General features: G+C 37.1%; 1 protein-coding gene across 1 annotated transcript in view; it reads right to left on the bottom strand.

Annotated features, from left to right (window-relative positions):
• The window catches only part of grin2cb (glutamate receptor, ionotropic, N-methyl D-aspartate 2Cb), a 66,961-nt gene that overhangs the window by 12,751 nt on the left and 27,985 nt on the right, over nucleotides 1-26,225 (bottom strand). Inside the window, exons 4-6 of the mRNA XM_088927351.1 lie at nucleotides 19,563-19,774; nucleotides 5,028-5,196; nucleotides 357-510 (exon numbers count right to left, since the gene is read on the bottom strand). Of these exons, the coding sequence (XP_088783477.1) occupies nucleotides 357-510; nucleotides 5,028-5,196; nucleotides 19,563-19,774 (535 nt within the window). The remainder of the gene's footprint in view (nucleotides 1-356; nucleotides 511-5,027; nucleotides 5,197-19,562; nucleotides 19,775-26,225) is intronic.

Raw genomic sequence — 26,225 nt, 5'->3', positions numbered from 1 at the left:
GAATTAACAGATATAATTGTATTGTACACTAATTGTGCCCTGTTTTAAAATCTGTTTGAGATGGCGAGTCCTGAAAAGGCACAACAAAATGATAGTTATTTGTACTGCCCCATGCTGTACAACACCTGTCTGTGCGGTGCTTGCATGTCCTCTCAGTGTTTCTCAGGAGTTTTCTCCCAGCTCTCAAAGACATGCTAGCTATATGGCGTGGCCTGGTCCACCTCCAGGCAGACAGCAGCTGTGTTTTTTCAGTCATGCATTGCACCCTTTGCTTCCACAATAGGTTGTTGCTTGCCATGATGCTCACCAGGATAAGAAAGGTTCTGATAATGGATGGTTAAAAGAGTGAATCTTACCTAAAAAGGCAGAGGGTGACACTGTGCCATTGCTCCTGGCCACCATCACACTGATTCCAGTCTCAACAAAGGGCACAGAGAAATCAATGATCTCTGATCTTTCCTCATTAATGGTAAGAGAACCAATTGCCATGTCTGCCCGCTTGTAGAAAACCTACAGATATAGGAATATAATTTACAAATAAGATCTTCATCTCTGTGTTTCCTCATTACAGTATTAGAAAAGTAGGCCCAGAGAACAGCAAAACTTTCTCAAATCACAAACCCATAAATGCCCACTGTGAGCGCACAACTACTTTTCTGGTCTAAGATTTTAATTAAATGGAAAAGTTAAAGGGGAGCTGCAGTCCCAAGTTCTCAGATTGTTTTTTAAATCTTGGTAATAAAATAAATTAATTGATGCTACGGAAAAAAATGTACAAATTTTAAATTAAGCACAAAATTGTGAGCTTTGTGAAAGTACTGTAAATCGCCATGTTGTTGCAAACATGCATTCAAGTTTCCATGAATTGCGACATGATGCGACCCTTCCTGCTCACTAGTTTCCATAATGACTAGCATAATGTGATGTACAAGCAAATAAGTACAGGTTGTGCAGCAGAAATTTCACAGCAGAATCCAATGTGATATGCATGCAGAGTTCACAAATAGTACAGTGTATTTGTTGGCAAAACCATCTCAAAATTGAGAGCAATATTTCTATTGGATTAAAAGTGAGGTATACACAATCCTGCTTATTTACAATGTAATAAAGCTGCATCATGTCACAGGAAGTTTTGTTGCCTTGTTCAGAATCGTAGAACATGACAAAGAAATTTTGTCTATTTTGTGATGTAAATTGTAGGTTTTACAAGTTACTGTGTACACTTCACTTTTATTGTGGTTTGAAATGCACTCATCAATGCTGATTCTTTCTAACCCCGCAATATAAAAATAGCGTTGCAATTCCACTTTAAGCATCTAAATGTTTAATTGGTACTGTTTCTTGGATCAAGTGCATCCTTTAAATCACCAGCTAGATTAGACCTTGAACATCGTTTAAGCAGTGCCCATCAATTTAGGAAGTAATCTACATCGATTAAGCAATTTGAAGCAGATGCAACTGGAACAAAGTGATTTTGTGATTCGCAAGGACTGCATTTTATGAACTGCACTCATGTTTATGAAAAAAAATGTACTGTCTTGGTCTACACTTACTGTACGTAGGTCTAGAATTCTATGTCCTGCATTCATTAGTGTTGTTTTTGTAATTCCTGGAGTATATTTACAGTACCCATGTCTTCACAGAAATGGCAAAGGGAGGGGACAAATGTCAAGTAGTATGGGATAAAGAACTGGGTTTGAGATTGCATTTAGAGTGGCAAATAACTGCATCTGATGTGATGTGTGAGGATAAGTACAGTACATTAGGTTGTTGTGCCAGTTTATCCTGAAAACAAGGAGACATCCCTTTTCAATAATAATAATAATGATAATAATAAGGTCTGAAGCAGATGGTGATGATGAAGGGTGAAAACTATACCACAGACAGGCAAGTATTGGAAACTTCCATCATTTTACTTATTTGTGAATACAATGCTGTATATGTAGTATACTAAGGACTGGACTTTTACTATTTTGAACTCATATCTTTGCTGCTTGTACATTCAGTGATTTTAAATAGCAGCTGAATATCTAACTTATAAACCCAGACAGAAGGCATCTGTTAGTGTAATTGAAAAAGTCCCACAGACAAGAAGACGTTTTTTTCAATAAATGTCACAAATTGTATTAATTTTTTTATATCTCTTATTGTCGTGCATCTACATAGACAGATTTAGCACTGGTACTGCATTGTGCCTTGGTTTGTCACCCTACATTGAACGGCTCATTGAGCTGAATTGTGCCTCTGTGTCTTGCACTGCCAAGGAATGCAGCGTTAGATTGAATGTACTAACCCCCATTGTAACAGACCTGGAAAAATGTATTAATTTGCTGGTGCAGATTGTTTACAAGGACGTACAGTTTACTGTCTTCTGTTCCAACTCCAAATCTCTTCTCTATTCCCTCACCTCATTAATTTATAAGAGTCCCTCACTCTTCCTTCATGGAAGCTTTATTTTGTTACATTTTTTACTGTCTTATGTTAACCTTAAAGGCGAAGCTTACCTAATCTTTAAAGTTTGAGTAATAATGTACAGTATATCGGTCACTTGTTGCACATCTCATGATTTAAGGGTATTGCAGTCACAAGATACCAGTGTAAGGGATTCCGTTTGGAAAAAAATGTTTTTATAAAACCTTTAAAAAAATAATTGGTTACAGTGATCTATGCAGTATACTGATTCACTAATTAATTTATTTTATGTAATTAATTAATATTTAAAATATCACATTACCTCTTAAATATACCCCCCCCAACAATGTCTTAAAAAAAGTAACCCCTTATACCAATAAGTTGTATAAGCAATGGTAATGGACAACATTTTAAAAGTATTTTTACCAACATTGTGTATATACAGGACAGTATAAACTGAAACAACCAGATCACCATATTCTACAGCTACAGTACATTCATGGCTTCAAAGGTTCATGTTATAGCCAGATATTCAGCAGTCATTCGAAACCCTCAGGGATTTACTACAGTATATGTATTCAAACTGTAGCGGGAGCAGCAGGCAGCAGTCCATGATAACTTAATTGACTTGCCTGCTTTGCGAAATATTAAAATTCAGTGCAAATTGAAAGCATACACTGAGGTTCTCTGCAGTGCCCCTGTGCTCACACAAAAACCTGCGCTCACTCTGTCTTCTTGTTATGCCCACCTGTTCATTTTACAATCAGCCTTTCCTACTAGACTCACAGAATAGTAAGGGTTGCTCACTTCAGGGCTTCCCTTTGCATGCTCATTCTGACTTCTAGATCATTTTAAAGCAGTAGAAAAGGTCAAGCAAACAAATCCGTATGAGTCCTGTCAGAGTACAGAAATTCCTTCTTCTCAGGCAGTTATGGCAGGGTGTTCATGATTGGTGATGCTGTGTGTGTGATACTCCTGAGTAAACGGAGTGCATAATGAAGGCAAGGGAGATAAACGCTGTCCCAGTTCCTACCAATCACCTGCTCATGGGATTTTGCATATTCCATCTCACCACCCCTTCACCAGTGCTGCAGCTCTGTGGCTCATGTTATACTGGGGTTTGGACTGCCTTCTGGTCAGGCTGCTTTCCCTCAACCAAGTCGTCAGAACCAAAACATGCTCTTACATTTTCCTTTTAAGCAAATGCCTGACTTTTTTTAGATATTGCATGCATCTGCTTAATGCTTAATGAAATGTTATACTTAAATTGTGACAGATACGGAAGTGCTGTTTGCTTGTCAGTTTTTTCTTCACTGGCTGTGACTGAAGCATATCGTACACCTATCAATGGTTTACCATCAATGGGATTCTTCCCCAGATTGGATTAGATCACTGTCCCAACATTCTCCCAGTCCCCAAGACACAGAGTACCCTCTGACACTTATAAATTCCACTATGCCAAAAGGTCAGCCTACTGCCAAGGGTGAGTTTTAGAGGATCACATCATCAAAACAGTCTCATGTTGATATGAGACATGTTCTATTTTCCTCTTCTAAATGATCTGAGTCACTGCATAACTGTGGCATGCATAGGTCATACTGTGCTGGGATGTGGTGTGCCTCAGGCATACTCCCAGTTTGTATCTGGGACACCTGTCTGTGACAGCCATGAATTCCACTGTATCAAAAGCCTAGCCTCCTGACATACAGTACAGTTAGTCAATTTAACGTTAATGAGAATCTTAGAGGATTATGTTAGTGTATGTTATTGAGATCTGTAAAACATTAAACGACAAAAAAGAAAACAAGATTACATTGCATTACAAATTACAAAAAAAATACACACTTCCAGGATTTGTTAATTGTTAAATAAGAATGTATTTTCTAAATGAACTGCTGTTATTTTACTTGGTCCTTCAGTGTTGGCTCACTGTATTTTTTAAATATTTTAAGCATGGCAAATGTCATCAGATACACAACATGCAACATGATATTTGTGACATACTCTTCTGATTTTCTTTTGATTAAATAATGGTTGTTTAAAATATTTTATGATTTATGTTTTAACAATGTGTAACATCATTGTAACTACTATGTTATTGAGACACAATATAAAATCATAATGTACTGTAAATTGTGATACAATTAGAAGCTCTATTAGAAAAAAGTTTCAGAAATACAAAAATCACCATCTGTCCACCATCACATTCCTATGATCTTCTGAATGGGGTATTTCTTTACTTTTGCATGTAGGCCGTAAGGAATGCTATACTGTATATTAGAAAAGTAAGCACAAGAAACTTCTAAAGCTTTCAGAAGAAAACAACCATATATTGAACCTAAAAACATTCAATAACACTATAATGCTTCATTTAGGAAACTCGGGTACACTTTTGGGTTTGGAAAAAAAGACAACAGCCTTTAATCAAATGAGCGCAAATGGCATGGAGAATATGACTAATAGACTAATCTCTGGTCTTAGCGTTCTTGTAGCTTTGTAGTATCTGCATCATTTTCAGCCTTTCTGTGAAGGATACAACAGCTAAGAGAGAGAGCACATTTCTTAAAGAGACAGGACATCACAGCCATGAGGTTGGCAGGGAAGTGCCCACTCACCTCTCCAATCATGCCATTCCAAATGCCACGGACCTTCTTGCCATGTTTCCCATTGGTGACCAGGTAGAGGTCGTAGGAGAATTTGATGGTTCGGGACAGCTTCTTCAGGATGTCGATGCAGAACCCTTTGCAGCACAGTTTGGTGTAGGGTTCTGTGTGCCCAACAAACCTGCAGGACACAGATTTACTATAAATGCAATAGGACTAAGTTATCCTTTATTCCCAAGGCTATTTACCGGATTAATTTGGACAACTGATTATATTTTTCAATGCATTTCTTTTTCATCATGCATTTGTCTTCTGTATCTATTTCACATACTGGTGACCCAGCTTCTTTGTTGGTCTTTCTGAATTGTGAGGATTAGTTAAAGCTGTTAACTTGTTTTTGTGATCTTATGCATGTCTGTTTCTTATTTGTAAATGAGTTTATGCTGTGTTAACTGTATTGTGTACTATGCTATGTCTTTTACCTGCCTGCACAGCAAAGTTCCCATGTGGGACAATAAAGGAAGTACAGTAAGTAAGTAGGGGGCTCTCTGTTTCTAAATGGTACATGCTTGTCACTTTTGACTTTACAGTATTCATCAGCAACAGCTGGTCCGTACCCTGGGCTGTGTTTAAAAACTGATTGAGTGAGTCCCCTGGCTATACCTTACATTTGTCATTGCTGTTGACTGCAGTTGATCTGCAAGTAGAAAGTTTATACAGTATTACCATCACACGGCTTCATTAATAAAGTAAAGTGGTATGTTTGGGTACTATTAACTTGCTCCTTTGCAAGGAAAAGAAAAATATATAAATTAACTTTAATTCTTTATATTTCAGTGATCATTTTCAGTGATCAAACTCTGATTGCTCTACAAAAGCTTTTCTATTAACATGAATGAGTTATGATATTGTGAGATGTGGTCAGTCTGGACCTGCAGTTGCACTATCATGCATTTTATTGATCTTTTAGAGGTTTTATGATGTAGATACCAAAGAAACCCAATTCTGTTCCCAACAGCTCAGAAAAATGAAATAGTCTGGGCACATCAGAAACTGTCAAGTATGGTTTAACTGGTTTTTTAACATTCTATTATGGAGTTTTCTGTGGCCTTTCTAATAACCTTGCTCCTGTACTGCTACAGTAAATGTTAGTTAGCTCAGCTCTGACTTACAAGGTATTCCAACTCTGTCATATCCTTACCATAATTTGCTGTTATCTACCCATGAACGTGTTCTTACACTTCTATTGTTATGCACAGCAAGTTTCAATCAAGCAGTAAAATTTGATTAGACGTGCCCAACAATGGTTTCTCATTTTTTATCCATTGTTCAAAACATGAAAGCCTTCTACAAGCACGGCAAAGTAGATATGGAGTCTAATTCACTTTCTCACAGATTAAGAGACGTCCACAATCATTATTATACAGAGAACATGATTGTCGCTGAGAGGGATGGGGGAGGGAAGAGGCTCCAATCTCCATTTGGGAAGGAACACATCTCAATAAGATTCCAAACAGAATCTTGTAAGGGCTAGATAACTAGCAATTCTTAGAGTACTACTATTAAGAATAGAACCGGTCTTACTTTACTCATCAGTTTTTGATTTACTGTAGTTATAGTCTCAGTCATATCAACTTAAATGTCTATTATAGTCACATTTTAGTCACACTTTTAAGTAGACTAAAATGTCACTCTTTCAGAAGTCTAAAACGGAATTAGTTTTTGTCATATTTCAGTTGCAAAGTTTAATTAACTGTACTGATATAAAATGTTAAAGTTTTAGTTAAATTAATTTTCAGTCTTTTCAATATCAAGGAACTTAAGATTCCACGTTAAGGAATGAGTGCATAAAACAGATTAGGAACCTTAACTGTTACTTGACGATAGGAGAGCCCTGAACTAATTTACATTTAAACAGTGACATAAACCATTAAACAAATCTTAAAATGCAATTTTAAGGTTTTATTTCGCTCTTCAGAGGTCTGTAATGAGTTGAAAAAGTGGACTTTTTGTTCCTTTGTTCTGTTATAGAGCAATGAAAAACTCTCTGACATAACAGTTGAGCTCTTTTGTATGCTGCGATTTAAGGGTGCAACACGGCTGCTTCTCCTGCTTTAGGTCCTTTTAAAAAATTGACCACTTCCCCACACTCTCCGAGACAACTCGAAGCGGCAGCCTCGTGCCAGAAATCGAGTCGAATCAAAGGACTCCTCGATGCTGCCACGCTGACGTCAAGAATCAGAGAGGACAGGGCAGCTCGGCAGGCCTCCGGTATTATGTCACGGGGCTGACAGATGGAGTGACAGCCGGGGCTGACCAAAACAAATCCGACAAGCAAAACAAAGGGAGGAATAAGACACGTCGCTGGATTACTCGTGCAGCTAACGAACAGCTCACCCGCAACTGATCAGCACTGCACAACCTTTTAAACAACATCACGGAGTCTGAGCGCAAAACAGTTCCCCAACCTCCTTTCCTTACTGTTAAATTTAATTCTGCCTTGAACTGAACAAAACGCTGTTAATAACTAATAAGGCCTTCTTGCAGAGAGAGAGAGACAGGATGCCATTGCCTTGCTCAAGGATAAATGTCAGTTATTATGAGCTACAGCCCCTTGTAGTTTTACATGATGAAATATTAGTTTCACACAGGTGCCCATGCATACCCATCATTAGTTAACAAGCCTTAAATTCATAAACCGAGTTCAAGCAGGCAGCTGCGTCAGCATGCGTAGGTTGCAAAGGAACCGGTAAAGGTTTATTCTGTGCTGAAAAGAAAAGAACACGTTTTGGCTGTGGAGCCTTCTGCAGATGTGGCTCCATAGCCGAAACATTGTGTCTTTTCTTTTCAGCATGGAATAAACCCATTCCTGTTCCATATATAGTGTAAACCAACACCAACTGCTGTATTTTGGAAACTGGATTGCAGGTTGGAAAATCTGAAATGTGAAAGGGGGCTTTGTTTTTTTTCTCTTTGGATTTTCAATCAACCGTATGTACTGTAGAAGACATACGCTGTGGTTCAGTGCAGTACTTGAAGGGTCCTGATACACAACTCACTACTCTAATTAAGTTAAAAAGGGATAAATTGGTTGTATTTACAGCTCAGCAGGGAAACACAGAGAGGTAAAATCGATAGTAGTATGTTATCAGACAGATTAGTGCAAATGTGATCTCTGGAATGTCTTCTTCTGGCAACACACTAAATGGATTAAAGGGTTGTAGAGAAGAGAGGGATACAGTACATTACTAGTGACATACATTTTATGGTGCAGTTTTTTTATTTATGGGCTAAGAATTCAATATTTAAAAATTGGATATGTTTATTATCAACACTATTCCAGGAAAAGCAAATTTTACTTTCAATGTGTTATATCTTGCAGTTCCTGTTTTCAGACTGTGGAGGTGTCATCTTTCACACAAATGATAACAGATGCATTCCTTGTGCTGCAGCCAGACGGGTAAAGATCTTGTGAAGTGCAATCAAAAAAAGAAATGTTTCACTACTGTAGGTCAATTTATTGCAAAGCAAAGTGAGGTGAGAGAAAAATGATAAGGGAATGTTGTGGGGCTTTGAACTTGTGATGTGAAAGAACACTTGAACAAGGTGAAGAGCAGATGTTTTTAATTTTAGGCTTTGAATTACAATCACTTGAATCTATTTCAAATGAACACTGGTGTGGCAGTTAACCTCGCAAATCTTGGGTCCTGGGATTGAATTCTGAATGGGATGAATTCTTTGTGGGGTTTGCATGATCTTGGGTGAGGGGGATCTTCTCTTGTCATGTTTTAGGGGTTCGGGAGCTCCTCTGTGGGTTAACGTGCTAGCTAAGTTAATTGTGTCCTTACATTGTGTACTGTATGTATGTGACCAGTGATGAACTGGAGTGTCCCTCCGTTGTGCTTTGCGCTTCTGTGATGCACTCTACACTGCACATTTCCTTTCTAGAAATATGTGCTTTTATGACAGAGGATGGATAAATATAATGGCAATTATTACCTTTTGGACCTTTATGTACTCGTTTATAATATCTGATGCAAGCTGGAATAAGAAATAGCTTCCTGATGTTAAACTACAGAGCCCTGCTATTAATGAAATGAAATGTCCAGATAAAAAGAAAATGTACAGTATATGACACAACACCAAGCACAAACTGGAGCAGTTACATGCACAGTAAGTATCTGTTAACTCATCCTTGACAAAAGATGGAAACCCATACTGATACTTTTGTACAAAAGGCTGGTGTTAATGCAGTAGGCATTAAAGTGTTTTTGTAAAACTGGAAATTTCTGCTATGTTCTGGAGTCTGTTTGGTAGCAGTAGTTAGGGTTCTGATTGTGTGCTCAAATCAGAGGTGAAGCACTGCTGCTGTACACGTGCTCCAGTAAGATATCCAGCTGTAAAAACGGGTACAATTGTAAGTAAGATAGAAGAGTCAGCCCAATAAATCAGTTGTAAACAGTTAGCTTTACATTTTCATTACTCATGATAATCTGTGCTCAGGTTTGCAATTATTTGAAGCTCCATTAAACAAGTAGAGTATGTCTTTCTCCCTTTAAGGTCTGTATGCACATGTGAACAGAGGCTAACACATCCTGGATTTGTTGCAATGCACTTTTGATTGGTTAAGTGGTTTGTTCCTCTTGGCTTGGAACAACTTGAAACATAAGAGCAAAGTAACTTTCTACTGGTTTAAAAGATGGATAATATGTGCATGGAAACCCAGCCTGTAGGTTCATCAGACTGCAGCAAAGAATAAGTGTACTAAAGCGAAAACAGCAAGTGCAGTAAAGATTTATCACCTCCAACCTCACTTAGACTTTCAACCTAATGAACTGTGCAGTGTAAGAGAAAGAACTAACACACAAGTCAACACAAAAGAGATAAAATTTGCCTGTTAGGAGAAACTACTTTCTCCAGCTGAAATAAGCTAAGGCAAAAAGCAAACAATAGTACCTCCATGGCAAGAACTGTTGGTTAATAAAGCTGTGAACTCTCACAGATATTGTCTGTCAAATGAAAATGAATTTGAAAGATTTGAAATCAGTCCTCTTTGGTTGATTTAAGCTGACAGTGTTCTTATTGCTTGTGTTGAGCATTGAAGTGAAAACCTAAAAGAATGTGTTTAGATAATCCATTTCATACAATCAGTCCTACTGTACAGGTGTACTCTGGAAAGATTTTGCTCATGAATTAATCTCTCCCAAAAACTACACTCAAAAAGTTACTAGTACAATGTCCGACCTTACTTCCGCGCTCATGCCTTAAGGAATTCTATTCTGGATTAGCAGTTTTTGCTTTTCTACTAATTAGCTGGTAGTGGGTTTTGGTACTGTATGCCTCCTGAGTGCTGACAGATCATGCCAGCGTCAAAGAGACTGAGCACTAGTGGGCTGGAAGGTTATTCCTTGATCTGGACTTTTTTATGCTATTTAATTTTGTGTGATTCTTATCAGAAAATGAGCTGCATCTTAGATTCTCCAAACCTGGAAAGTGAATTGACACACGTTTTTTATGCAAAGGACCGTGGGAGTCTGGAACAAGATAACCAGACAAGCTTGATACACAGTACTTGTTTGAAGAAACAGCTGGATGAGATCCTTAACCCCTAAATTAAAAGCCCCATGAGTGGTGCTTCTGCTGTTTTATTTATTTTACACTACAGTCCAAAGAATGGCATTATTGTCTTGTATTCATACCTTTTACCATCAAAAATTGAGTTTATAACAAAAATTTGGGAGATAGTTTAGATCCTAATTTTGTACTTTCTGCTCACCTAAGTACAGCAATATACTGTATAAGTCTTGTACCCAGGACATCCCTTCGCCCATCTATCCTCAGTCAGGTGAGTTATACCAAATACACTCTACATACAGTATCTTGTCTCTGTTTCACATTCATTAGGATATTACCAGATTTCTGGAAAACATTAAGTTAGTTCTGGGAAATTTAAGACTTTGTTAGAGCCCATCTGAGCTTTTATGAGCAGCAGTCTTGTACAAAATGTTCCAATGGAGCAGAAAAGCAATATTTTATAGGAGTAATTAGTCTTTAAGCAGACACTGTTATTCAAGGCTGCATAAAAAGACTAGTAATTGAACTGTGCATCAGCAGCTGCAGCAGTGTCCCTTATAATGGCAGGACCTTAGTCTTTCCACTTAGCAGGAAGATCAGTATTTTATTCGGATTGACATGCAGTGAATCGCCAGGTTTGATCTCAGAACCTGCTTATAGTAAAGCCTTTCCTTTAACCTCTAGACCACCTGGCCTCCATCATTTCAACTGTGCAACTGACCGTGCCACTTTACTGAATTTAAAGCAATGAGCTTGACGTACAGTATGCTGCACCTGGTGATGGCTTATAAACAGTAAGTGCTTGAAGTGATTCAAAATGCAATGCAATAGACATCTTATTCAATTATTTGCAGTGGCATTCATTCCTAGAGGACCACTGTTTTCTGCTATAAAATCTGTAGTGGCTTTGTATCCTTCTGAACGTTTAGCAGTTTAATGTGTGGTTAGTCTGCCCATATCCATAATTCACTTCACATTAATAAACAGATCAAAGACCAGTATGAAGAACTTAATGTGTCTGGAGAGGAAGATAATTTTGCTTCCCTGGAAGGCTCATAAAATATGGTGACTGGTGATCTAAGCACAATCATGAGATGCACTGCAGAGAAATACTGTATTTCTACACATGCATTGAAAAGGTGAAGGATGGTCATGATACAGATTTCTACTTGAACTTTCTTTGGATGGAAGCTGTTCCTGTAACTTCAGGTTTTTCAAAAATGAATTTACATCTGCTTTCTCATTAGAAAGTCACACTTCCCTCAAACATTCCTCCAATTCTTACTAATATATGTGTATTACTAGGCGACTAAACAAGTGAGCTGGAGGCTGTACTATATTTTTTATGCAAGAAACCCATTACTGTCACAGTGCCAGGAGCATGGAGATCAGTAGCAGTTCAACTACTTTGGATTAGTGTTATTAATCAAGGTAACTCTATCGTCTGTTTTTCCTCTTTAAAGAGTTTAAAGTTAATGAAATTACTACTATGGTTCTTTTTCAGCAGTATAGTGGAACATTTGACATTTGTTCCTTTTATGTGATACTTCTGAACAGGGGAAATAACTTATCCAAAAGAGCATTGCATTTATAATATTTTGATATTGCTTTACATCATGTTAGTACCATGCAATAACAAAACATCCCTTCATTTTCTTCATACCTTGAAATGACAATGAATTTTTACCAGTATTAAAAAATGATTGTTATCCTTCTAATATTACAAATATGCCTTGCTTTTCATGATAATTGTCACGTGACTGCGTGGATAATATTTGCTTCCTCTACAACAACAATGCACTTCTGGAATTTACACATTAGCATAATAGTTCTTAAAAATACCAGGGACAGTTTAAAAAGGGTAACTGTGTGACTGAAGTACTGTATATAGTTTATACGTTTAATTTGTATGTGGTTTCCATTTCAAAGTCATGAAAGTCACAGCTTCTCATCCTGTAAATTTGTCTCAAGTTCTGTACAACACCCTTCAGGGATGCTGAAGACTGTTATACATGTTCTCCTTGAGAGTAAGTGCAGAGTCAACTGCTCTGCAGCATGAATGTTGTGAATTAAAGTGTCAGCTTACTTTTGCGTCAATCACCCAATTAAGCAGTAAATTACATACAGAGACCTGATGCCAACCTCTATTTTAGTTCCAGTGCCTAAATCGCACTAGGCCCATCTGTGATTCTGTCTGAGGGTGGTCAAAACTGCTGAAACCCGGCTTGATGGCTGTTTAGAGGAATCTTTTAAATTAGAGACACCGATCATAAGAAGAAAAAGGAGCCATTCCAAAGCACAATGAACACCACAAATAGAGGGAATGTCCAGCTTTCTCCTAACACGTCTGCATCTATTGTGTAAATATCAGTCATTGCATGATTCACATCACAACATGTCTACAGGCCTTTGTGTTTTTGTCCGCTCCTGTTTCAGCTTTGTGTTGTGTCCTTTTCTACAACCTTCCCATTTAATGTAACAGGATTCTATGTTGGAAACAAGCATGTTTTTAAGGCACTTGGCATGAATTTTGTAACTTACTTATAGTGGAAGCTCAAAATGGACATTTTTTTGTATATATTTAGTAAAAAGTACAAAAAGTCACAACAAAACACAATTACCTGAAAGGACAACATTTATTCTCATAATTGAGGAGCTTGAAGTGGAGGGCGGTGGTGAACTAAACCACAAAGCAAGGAGGGAGCACAGAGTGGGAGGAAATCTAGTCCATTACAGGGGGTCCCAAAGCTCTGTTAATCTATTGCTAAGAATATCAGAGAGTCACCTTCCCTGAGCACTTTTAAATAAACTTTTTAAATAAAAAATCAAAAAGTTCTTCTTTAGCAGGGCTTTTATTTAATCTACCTCTTTGCTTTCTAACTGTATTCCAAATCCTTGTTGTAATTGTGAAATTCTCCCATTTCCTCTCATTCTGTGCTTATTTATAGTTTATTTTTATTAGTTTATTATATTCTGTCAGTTTCATAGAATTCACAGAAATGCAGACTCTATTTACTAAATGTAAATGACTAAATGCTGAGCACAATTGTTGTGCAGTGATCAGGATGCTAGATTCCCAACTGTAGAGACTGTAGAGCCATGTGCTCAAAACATAAATGGTAAAACCAAGCAAGAAAACTTACCCCCCAGAATTACTCCAGTAATCCAAGTTGTGACTATTTCTGTTGAAATTAGTACTAGAAAAATAGGCAATTATACCCTTGGTAAGATGCCTTAAAAGTGTCAACCTCAAGAATATATGATTACGCTTTTTGTTTCAGACACATGTATTGCAGCAGTGTCTTAAACCACTGTGTGCTGAAATATTATTATACTGTTCAATGTGAGGACGGCATGGTGGCAGAGTGAATAGCATTACTCCTTCACAGTGCTGGGGCCCTGGGGTTCTATCAGTGTGGAATTTGTATGTTCTGCCAATGTTCATGGGGGTTTTCTCCAGATGCTCTGGTCACATCCCACAGTCCAAAAACATACTGACTGTGTGTGTCTGTGTGTGCCCTGTGATGGAGTGGCATCCTATCCAGAGTGTACCCTGCCTTGTATTCTTTGTTTGCTGGGAAGGGCACTAACTCCCACTTGACCCTGGTGGATCGATGAATGTTTAATCTGAGAGTTGCTGCCATTTTTAAAGGGCTAACTGAATTAGATCGAGAGATAAAAAGTATTTCTGCAGGAGAACCAGCTGGTGGAAGAGGGAGGGGCAGGAAGCTGGTTTTGCACAGGTGACAGCCCCAATCTCTGTCTGACTCCCATCATGGCTCTTGGCTGGCGATTTGCAAAGCAACTGTATACTGTGTAACCAGTGCTGCAGACAATCATCCTCCTCAGCCAGAGTTTCCCTAATAAAGCTCACTATTGGAATCACGGCCTTTTCACTGCCATAATAAATCAGGCCGAGCTGATGAATAAAATGGAAATGGAAAGGTTAGTCTTAATATTTTAAATTTTATAACAATCGTAAGAGTGTCAGAAAAGTACAGAGGACAAATTCAGTGAGGTGAGCTCATGCACAGGCTACGACAGACAACCCTTCTTCACTCCCCAACCTAAGATGGATGCCAAACCATTTGACCACTGATTGCAAAGCAAGAGTGCAAAATGACATGTAGTACCCAGACCCCAGCTCTCACCTTTAAACAGTGTCATATTTCCTGTCCTCTCTGATGGTGCAATAGCTCCAGGCAGCAGCAAACTTTTCGCCTGTTCTAGCAGCTTTAATTAAACACTCGTCTCTGTTCCCATCTAACGGGTGTTCTCTAGGTTAGACATCACCTTGACAGCATGAGCCACGTTAGCGAGATGCCAGGCAGGTGACATTTGGAAGGGTTTATTTTCTGCAAATGCCAGGGCTAGTGAAGGACTGCTTTCATAAGTAGCAGCGGTAACTGAAATGAGATTACAGGAGGGGGGTGGATCACGTGAAGGACCCAATATTGCAGAAAATTTTCAATTTCAGAAAGCTAGAGATTTGTAGTTTGTTAGAGTTATATATGTCCAAAGGAAAGGTGTTTCAGGAAGAGTGGATAAATAGAAAAGCTAAGCTAAAAAGTTATTAGTTTTCATCTTCATTACATTTTTCTATCTTTCCGTGATTAATTGTCTTTAAACTGTCTCTTTATCTCCACATTAATCTTGGCAACAGTGACCATAAAATTAGACCATATTTCAGCAAATGGCTCTTAAGTTATAACACTGCTGTAATTGCTAGACTAGCATGGAAGAGAACTAAAAGGTTTAAAAAAAAACAGTGCCTCTTATTGATTTTATGTCATATGGATTTTTCTTGCATTCTGTTTCAGCTTTTCTGAAATGCAATTATTTCCCTGTTATTGGATAAACAGCATTTTATCTTTATTGAAGCATTGTTGTGGGATTTCAGCTAAAAAGCTGTATTTTTAAGCCTCACTTATGTCTCTTAAGATGAGTACTTAAGATAATTGTACTTTAAGCCAGAGTAAACATCACAAAGTATAAGATGAATTTTCTTTGGTGATATTACTTGCAAGAGATTTTAATATATATCCAGAATATGAGTCAGGCTTATATACGAACTATGGATCTTACAAGGAACATCTATAGCATTATGCTTTTTAAGAGCAAACACAAATCATCCATTACACTGAACAAAGCAAGCAATGATGTTCACACCCATCTTTAGTTTTTTTTTATTTTACAGTAGATGTTGCAGAAATATTTTCTTTTATGCTTGTAGTATTCTGAAACAATCTGAGCAACTTCATCTTTACATTCGCATAAAATACTGTTAATATATAAAGTATATAGGGTTTGATATGCTACAGAAAACTGCAAAAAAAATACAGGATAGTAAAATCACAAGGGATGTTAAAGAATCACTAAAATTGTCTCAGCTGAACTGAGAATGATTATTGTTGCTTTGAGCTAACTGCTGTTAAAGGCACAATATAAAATAAAGAGAATTTTTTAATTAAAACAATCCATTTTTTTCTGCTATGACTACTGACGGCACTGAAGTTCCATTGAAACTAGAAACTCTGGAATATGATGATCCTGACTGACAAAGCAGTTCCCTGCAAAAATTCAGAGTTATCTTGTCGTTTTTGCTTCTATTTGGTGAGTTCCAACTGATCTTCTGCTCTACAAAAATATTATTTCAAGAAATGAAAACAGAATTGCAGAATGAAGATCAGACCAAAAACCAAAGAACATACTGTAGGGAAGGCAAACCACAATGAGGTACTAAAGAGGCAGTATGTGTACAGCAATACAAATGACCACACTAATGCCCTGTTCCAGATCTACCTTCAAGGAAAAGCCAACCAGCAACTCGACAGTGCTGTGTTATTTAAACAGACATGTAGTATTCTCTTTCCCAGAGAAGTGGAAAATAATACCATCCACCACACACTCAACAATCTCTCAGTTGCTTCCATTGATAATGTATTTAAACAGACTCCCAAAACAGAGACTGGACAGTTGCCCTACTGTATATCTCCTATGCACCTGTGTATTTCACAACACACATTTTCTATGGAGAATGTAATATCACACATACAAAAGTCTCAACCTTAAAATGTCACTGGCATATAAAATCTGAACTTCACAATTTTACTGTTCTAGGATTTTGACACATGAATGAGCTCTTTAATGTTTGATTAGATGCTAATTAAATTCACATGCATAATTAAGGAGTAGATCATTCCAGTGGAATTCGTTAGAAGCTCTCGTAATTAACTGCCACAACTATAGGTTGTTGTTATCATTGCAGCTGAAGCAGTTAAAGAAGCATATGTTGATTGCACAGCGTGTTGGAAGTAAATGTTTGAATAAAGATTTAAAAATAACTATAGAATAAAAATGTATAGAAGCTGCTTTCATTGTTTTTGCTTTATTCTCTGTGTTCATGCCGACTAAAAGTTTGCAGTCATGCCAGAAAAACGCATATTCTTTCATTAGGGAGTGCACACTGAAATAAATTAGATCCACCAATTCTGTTTACAGAGAATGCATACTGTATATAGTACTGTATATACTTTTGAACCTGTCTCAAGAAATGAAAATTTATTTTACATTATAATGTAAACCTACAGTATGACAATATTCAGATATGCTCAGTAACACTTTCCTTACTTCAGATACTGTAACCTTCAGCTAATTCTCTAAAACTGTGTCTAAGAAAGCAAGGATTTCTTTAGCATACTGAAGATATCTCTTGGTAGATTATACCTTTATACATTTACAGCTGCCTTGGGTAAAACCTTTGAAAATCAGCCCCTGAACTGGTAATACTGAGAATTCTTTGCAATTTTATGGTGCCTTTCATTCAAAAGGATCCCACAGCAATTTTCAAATAGGACACCAGCTTTATCTACTAAAATGAGGAGCTTCTCAGACATGGGTGATACAATATTATCATACAGCATGCAGCCATTATACCCAAGCTAATCCACTGCACAGCAAATCAGGAGAAAAAGAGAGAAATTGCTTCACTAATTACAATAAGGGAAGACAATGGTCTATGAGCCCATGTGGAATTCAGGGATTCATAGGATCTTTAAAGTCCAGGCAAAGACCGTGCAGTTAGAATCTCCATTTAATATAGACCCTCAGGTACTGTAGTTATATCCACCCAAAACATGTGTATTTGCTTTCAACACTACATTTTACATTACCAAAAACAACATTTTTTAATCATTTCTGAACATATCGCAAATGCAGGTGATCTCCAATATCTTTTAAGCACAACCATTACGTTTGTTTTCACTGCAATGATACTATTAATAAACAAATTAATAATGTAATGCTGACAAGGGCACTTCAGACAAACTACACAACGGGTGAATAATATATATATATTTACCAGCAAAATCGAAACACAACACAACAGACTATACACTATCACAAGACAGCATATTTTTTTTCAGAAATGTGTTTAATAACTAGATACTTCAGCATAAAGCAAATTAACATTTTTTTCGTAAGAATATTAATCTTGCGTTTCAGTATAGAGAAGCGCTAAAGTATATCGCTAATTTAACAGTTCTCCAGCAAAATGCAAGCGCAAAGGCAAAAACTCGCTAAAATACGTAAAGAAGTTTTTCCTTAATTTGAAAAAGTGCTTTGATTTTACTCTGGAAATTCACAAGTTCATAAAATCAAAACATATTCCAACAAAGATGGCTACCGAACCCCTCCCCTACATGTTCAAATCGACCAGTGATAGAAAAAACGAATCTAATACTTAAGCTTAAACGAGCAGTCTTTCAGCGAATTCTGACCGTTCAGAGACATACTGTAACACCCTGCTCTCTAGGGCATGCATCTGTATTTTTTTTTATTTTACAAACCTGCTTCTTATGAGTACCGTTAAGCACATAAATATCAGAAAAGTGCAAAAACGTAAAATAAAGAAGTGTAAAAACACTTTTAACTGTAAACATTATAAGAAACTTTTCTAGGACCAGCAATATTAAAATACAACAGTAAAAATAGTAAATAATTTATTTTTCTTATTTATTTTACATTTTTGAAAGGCTGATAAAACTCATCTTCATAAAAAAATATTGCAGATTTTTAAAATTTTCTTAATTTCACATTTTTTATCCAAAGTAGTAGACATATCAGAGAAGACAGAGAAAAATCCTAGGTACATCCTACTGTAGGTGTACCACAATTTGAGAAATTGATTTTTGAAGAAAGACAATAAAATGCATTTTTTTCCCCTGTTTTTGTTCTGGATATTTCTTTCTAATGTGCGTACGAAAAAAATCTGAAGGTTCAGACAGGATACCGAAAGGCTTCTCTTTAATTTAAGAACCTTGCCAGGCATTTACTGTGTATGCTTTCCAAGATAATTCAAAATACAGTATCAATGGGTACATCCTTTCCATGAAGACATTGACCTTAACTTCCATTTGGGGGAGGAGCTAATGAGGTTATTAATTGAAAGAATGACACCTCCTACAGCACCCAGTCAGCATATTAGGACAACTGAGTAATTCTGTTTCGAAAATAAAATGTCCACTTACTGGCCACCAATACCACTTGAGGCAGCAGAGCTTGAACATAAGAATATCAGGTCAATGTAGGTAACCAGGCGGCATGGTGGTGCAGTGGTTAGCCTTGCTGCCTCACAGCACTGGGGCCCTAGGTTCAATTTTGGCTACCTGTGTGGAGTTTGTATGTTCTCCCTGTGTTCGCGTGGGTTTCCTGCGGGTGCTCTGGTTTCCTCCTCCAGTCCAAAGACATTCTGGTAGGTGAAATGGCTTCTGGGAGAATTGGCCCTGGTGTGAGTTGTGCGTGTTCATGTCTATGTGTGTGCCCTGTGACAGACTGGTGTCCCATCCAGGGTGTATCTCGCCCTGTGCCCATTGCTTGCTGAGGTGACCCCCCATGACTCTGAATTGGAAGAAGCTGGAAGAAAATGGAGGGAGCCAGTTTCCCAGTTCCATCCCACAGCTCTCAGGTACTCACATATCCGTCTTGTTGGACTGTTTCCGGCACGGCACAGTGTTGCGGACGCAGGTGCCTGTGAGGGGGTCCACACTCTCCACAATGACAAAAGGGCGCTCCTCCAGAGTGGCTACTGTCAGGTGCCTGTTGTCAGACACGGGTTCCATCAAAGAGCCATACCGCGGCCACACCGGGTACCTCGCTTGGAGAATCCCCATCTCGTAGTTCCCGACCTGGATTGGGAAATAAAAGGAGACAGCTCAAAGGTCAATTCATCAGTGAATTGATTAGCATTTGTATTTGTGATGCTCTTAATTTCATGAGACTGACAATAATCCTTTCATTTGGAGACCTAATGCATTACGGCTTAAGTATTTACTATTTCAAAAACCAAAGAACTGACCGAAGCACACAGGAAACACTGGACCGGGGAAAGGACACTAAATGAGAGCATTTATAATGAACACCTTTTACAAGCTGCCATGAAAATTGCTTGTGTTTCCTTGTAAATTAAATCCTCAGAATGAAATGCTGACAAGACTGATCAAGCACAATAATTTAAGCAGGCTAGAGAGCTGCTTCCTAGTGCATACCACTGCATGAAAATCCCAGTGAATGACCTTATGGACTATTTTCTAGACAGAGAAACATACTCTTGTACTCCTGTACTTGTACTTCTGTAAGTATGGGTCCATATTCCAAGCAGCTAGAAAGAAGGTAAAAATAAAAAAAATCAGTATCTGGACACTTCATTCTGTGGATGTGTGTATGTACACACAACTTTGATGGATTTAAGAACTTCTCAGAGAAAGGGCACTTTTTCTGTCAGTGACAGCAAGATGTATTGTTAGAAGGATTTTTTTAGGATTTCATGAGGAATATCAACATCCAAGAATCAGGTGCTTCTTAAATATTTATTAAGTATTTTAAGTACTATAGTTTTAGCTTATTGGTTAAAGGGCAGCTCCTGGTCACAGGACGAGCAGGCTTCTATAGAAGAAGTGCCAAATTTAAGACATGATTAGCAACTTGCTTCACATTACCCATCACCCACTTCAAAAATTTCATACACCGAAGGGAGAAAAAATATCCTTGAGCACTTATATTGATAATCAGGAAGAAACAAGGTGATTTTAATGCAAGTGAAGTCTATTCTTTCAGTTACAGTACAGTATGTAAAGTACAAACAATGTTTACTAAAATCAAGCTTTAAAACTGAATTAAAATCAAATATGAGAGTAACAAGTAGATGCCACCAATGCAAGTTTTGGCATATTTTTAGATTTCTAAATATTTTAAAATTGTGCTGTAAAATGCAGTAGAGACACACAATATTAATTTTAATGAGGACACAGAGGTTTGTGTTAATATTTGAAGATATACAGTAGTGCTCTCAATGACTCTCACCAGCAAACTAAAGGTAAATGGATATATAGATGAATATAGTTCCTTGTTTCCCTTTAAGGCAGTGAAGGTTAAGGTTTATTTTCATCTTTATCATCTGAGCCACAGTGCTCATTAACATATGATTCAAGGGCTGCATAGTGTGTTGAAAATTAATTTCACAGTTCTTTTCCTCTGTGACCTCTTATATATCCTACAATCTAATTGCAGCATTTTCATAATGTAAAACACTATTTCAAAGACAATTACATTATATTAATATTGAGAAAGAGACAGATTCTCAATGAATCCATTTTTGGAAATACCATATGCTTATGCGTAAAAATGGCAAGTTTATGATTCTTGTCTATTACAATTGTGCATGAGTGAAAAATGAGGAAAAACTCCATTCTGAGATAATTAGCTATTCATGATTTAAAGTCACAACAAGTGTGTGATTTTCATGAATCATCACCGGAAATATAACACTGCTTTCAATTGCTACACAGTAATTATAAAACACTTTCAATTCCTGCTTTAATGTAAATATTTTACAGAAGGAGAAGCATAATCAATAGCTCTTTGTTTTAATGAGTTTTCAGAACATTGGATCCAGGAGCAAATGAACCTAATGTACAATTTAATCTCATAACGTCAGTGCCAACCCGGAAAACTCTGCTGTTGGTCTAATGCACTAAAATGATACATGCCCCTCTTGCCACTGAAATTAATGCTTTTTATTATTTTAAGACTTTGAAAGTTATGGGAAGCTTGTGCATATACAGGTATGACCAGTTACCCAAAATCTGAATCAGTTAGACAATTACTTTAGAAAAAGTCATAAAGGTAATTGAGCATAAACCCCATCAAAACAGTTTATATGGCTACACTACACAAATACAATACATTTATATTTATATCTATAGTTACATCTATATTTATATTCATATGTGTGATATGAGTGTGAAACGATTTTCTGTGTACTGTTCTGTTCTAGTTTGTTCTTGTGCGTCCGGACTGGGAGTAACTCTTGTATTGTATTGTATGTATTGTACTATTATTATATAATTCGTTACACTGTGGCTGTGTTGTGTGTGTTAAGCTGCTGTTGCACTGCAATTTCCCTCACGGGATCAATAAAGTATCTATCTATCTACACCAGAGTAAAAGAGACCTTGAAAAAAAGAGATACAGATTCTGACGGCTTTCAAAGGAAGTGAGCCTGTCTACTTGAGAATGCCTTCAATTTAGAAGGAGTTTTCAATGAATAGTTTAGCTTGGGATTGGTGTTTGCAAAAATAGACTGCATTCTGCGTGTGCATAGGTTGCCTGAAGTGCTTAATGGTTCAACTAGAAAACTCTGCCATTTAGATCACAGACTGATCCCAGCAGTCCTGACTTTTTGGTCTGATTCTGGTCGTTAGCCGAATGTGACCAAGATAACTCAAGTGATGGAGAACAATCTGTCACCTAAAGAATTGCCAGTTTGCTGCTCAGTAGAAACAATTGTGACTTACAGTACTGTACCAAACAAGTGTGCTCTTGCAGTGCTGTCACCTGGAGTCATTGCACTCTCACTGTATGGGAATTGCAGGACTCATAGTGTGAACATGCGTCTTGCTGCACGTTGTCATCTTCCCTCCGTTGGTGCACTTTCCTACATTTTGTTTAAAAGCCATACTGCAGTATTAAATACTCAGTATCCAACTAGTAAGCAGGCTTAATACTATGCAGTACAATGTGTTAATGCTGTAAATGAAATTGATTGGTTAAAATGAGGTTACAGTAAGTGGATTCCAGGAATTTCTTGGGAATCAAGTAGACTTCCCTGTAAAATATTTGTTCATATTGTAAAAAAATATGCCTCTCAAATCGGCAGTACAGCTTTGGAACAATGAAATGATAGTTCTTTGTTTCTGAACACACAGGAGAGCAGTGATTCTCAATGATCATGATCGTCTCCTCTGCATATGTGTTTCATCTGTCTTTATAATTCCATCCTTTTTGCTGGTTCAGCTTTTGCATGTCATACCAGTACAGAATCCTGTCTTGTTCTGTTACTGATTAACCTGCATTTGAAGTCTCCAAACTCCTGATTGAGAGCTAATTCTGCTCTTGAGCAAAATCATTTGAAAATAATCATAATAAGTGCAGAAGAGAAAATAAAACATATAAAAGCTGTACCTTCTGAATAAAGGCTTATTGTTAGGTACTACAGTACAAGAAACCTATAGTTAATTCAGTTTTAATGTATTGTTCAACACAAATTGTTGTAATTATTTAAGCAATAAGTACCAATACTGTAAATGCAGTCAATGTTTTGTCTATAGTTTTATTACAGAAAATCTTGTAGTTAGATCTACTGTAAATGTTCAGACAACGTGATAAATTTTCTATACACATCCAAGTGAGATGAACTAAAAGTGCCTTGCACATTGTCTTATTATAAACCGTGGTGTTAATTACACAGTGCATGTTTTAGTAGATGCCTCGGTATTTGTAAAAAGTGCATTATGTTATAAATATTGCAATGATAAAAGTATACATTCCTCATAAAAACTCTGTGGGAAGTTACAGGATCCTGTCTTTTTTTTTGCCCTGGGTGCTTGGTTGAGTAAAATGAGACTGTTGAAAAATTACCAAACAATAATGTCTATGATTCTCAGTTGGAAGGGATGTACAGTAAACTTAGAGTGAAATAACAATATTCTCCTCTTGTTTATCGCTAAGAGGTCTCTAGTTCCAAGGCTCTATACAGACCGGCAGGTAAATTAATTTTGACTCAGGGACAGCTATTGTATGAAAACATATTGTTAAGGGACATTTTGCAGAACAACAGTCTTTTTTTCCCTCAAAAATTAAAAACAGTACAGCAATGGCAGCTGCAGGATTTAGTTCATTGGAAACCTTTCATGCAGCCTTTATTTACTGTCCTGCTGAAAAAAGGTCCTCGTGCAGCCATTCGTGAGAGTCAAGAATGATTTGGGGCTGTGATTGTTCTGGGCTTTACCACATATGAAGATATTCCAAAGGAAACTGAACTGCATATTGTTTTCTTACCCTGTACAAGTTTTCACAGTGATGAAACCACAATTACTTATATATTGAAAGTCATGTCTGATTATTTTTGTTGGTACGGCATTTGTATAAAAAACAATGAGAAGCCATCTACATAAATTATATCAGTACCTGAAGAAAAAGACTTCAAGATCAAATAAATAAATTAATCTTTTTTCTTACATACACTTACAACACCGAAGCACTAGAAGTTTCCCGAGCTGTTACAGTGGAAGCATTGTCCCTTTCTGTGTGGTGTCTGTCTCTAAAGGTACAGTAGCTGTGATTTGCTATACAAACACTTGCACACAGAACCTTCACCTTTCTGTTTGGAAAATAACGGGTGCATGCTTTGTGATAGAGAAGTGGGAAATAGTGGAGTGATCGGGGTACAGTATTATACTTTGCTCAAGGGTACAACAGCAGTGTCTACAGCAGGTACTTGGACTCACAACCTTTCACCTGGAAGTCCTAAACATCATTCTTCACCTGCAATTTCCCTCACGGGATCAAAAAAGTATCTATCTTTCACTGCCCACTCTTAATAAATAAAACATCAATTCCTAGACGCAACATAAAAAAATAAGAAAAACTCTTTGTGAAATTATGTGAAAACTTTACCTTGGCAAAGTTGTGAACACTCTTTGAAATAATTTTTAAGCAATCTAGGACATGCTTTTAGAAGGGTGTCAAAGTTATCATGAAAGTGCCATCTGAACAGATGCTGAAGTTGTGCCACAAAGATGAAACCCACAAAGCTCAGATTGACACAACACAGAGCAAATGTCTAAGAAAAGTTTACTGGGATGAAATTGCATAGTAATATCCTCTTACTGCAATCCTCATGAAAAATGTAAAATCCAATAAGATCTAAAATAGAAAATGTTCTGTTGAATTTTGGCCATCACATTATGAAAAGGACATTGCTGTAGTGAGAAGGATGACCATAATTTCTGTCTCAAAGGAAGGTCATTTATAGATATATACAGTGTCTTCCAAAAGTATTCATGGTCATCCCCCCTTTTCAGATGAATGATATATGAGATGAAAAAATGATAGCAGACATTTTCTCTCTTTTAGTAAAAAGGCACTATAAAAAATTATAGACACACTATATTATAACATTACTATATTATGCAATTTAAATGAAATGTTAAATTTTCTTTTTTACATTCTGACTAATGCACTTTATTCCTTTCAGTATTTAGGTATCCCATTCAGGGTGTAGCCTGCCAGCCTCCTGTTACTTGCCAGGATGTTCCTGCCTGGGTCCCCCATGACTCTGTATTGGATAAAGTGGTTAAAGGAAGTTACGATAGACACAAAAGTTTTACTGAAAAACTTTTCCTTTATCCTAGCTCCCAGCGCTGCCTCTTTTAATGAACATTTAATAATTGTTTCATGGGAGGCAGTCGTGTTTTTTTTAAAAGAAAATGTTTCAGTCATTAACATTTGGAAGGAAATGTTCCGTAAAACAGGAACAGCAGTGTTTCAGGAAAATCATTGGAGATTTTAATTTCAGGCGTTTTGTTATTGTCACTTAAAATGAGATGCAGTATATTGATTTTTCTGGGTCAGCCATTGTGTACGGCACACTTCAGCAATAAAAAGTGTTCCCATATGAAACATTTGTCTAGTACTTGCATATCCTAGGTACAGTTTGACTGCAGTACTATCTGCTTTCACCAATTTGTATTTCTTAGATAATGTAAGATTCCTGCTTCTCTGCTTTTAATTGAAAAGAATAGATGTTTTAAATGTTACAAAGTAAATTATGCTAAACCTTTCAGGACCATTGGTTGACTAAAAACCTCTTAAAATACATTTTGGAGGTGAAGGAGGCATTAGTCTATGGCTCAAGCAGCAGAGACACTTCTTAGGAATACAGGTTGTGCATTATTGTCCAGATTTTCTTGTTCAGTGTCTCAGCCATGGCTAGGGTTAACTTAAGACAAAACTTCTGGCCTGAGTATCTGAAAAAGCAGCATTATGCAGATATTGCTTCTCTACTTTGCTGTGCTGTATTGCTGTAAAGAACAAAAGCACAAAGCAATCCCAAGCTCTTGGGGAAATACACGAGAATCACGAGAGGGTGGTAGTTCCCCTTCTGTTCATGCAACGTTATGTCTCTATTGCTTTCAGTATCATTGGGGTCTTACATTGTCTTTCAAGATTGAGAGTAGGTTCCCCCTGGCATTGAAATTCATTTAAACAAGCAAAACCCCAAAAATCAATTCAAATCAA

The sequence above is a fragment of the Atractosteus spatula genome, chromosome 11 (assembly GCF_055471065.1).
Source record: "Atractosteus spatula isolate fAtrSpa1 chromosome 11, fAtrSpa1.hap1, whole genome shotgun sequence".
Lineage (NCBI taxonomy): Eukaryota > Metazoa > Chordata > Actinopteri > Semionotiformes > Lepisosteidae > Atractosteus > Atractosteus spatula.
Note: the sequence above shows the minus strand (reverse complement) of the source record. Positions and strands in the feature narration are given on the sequence as shown.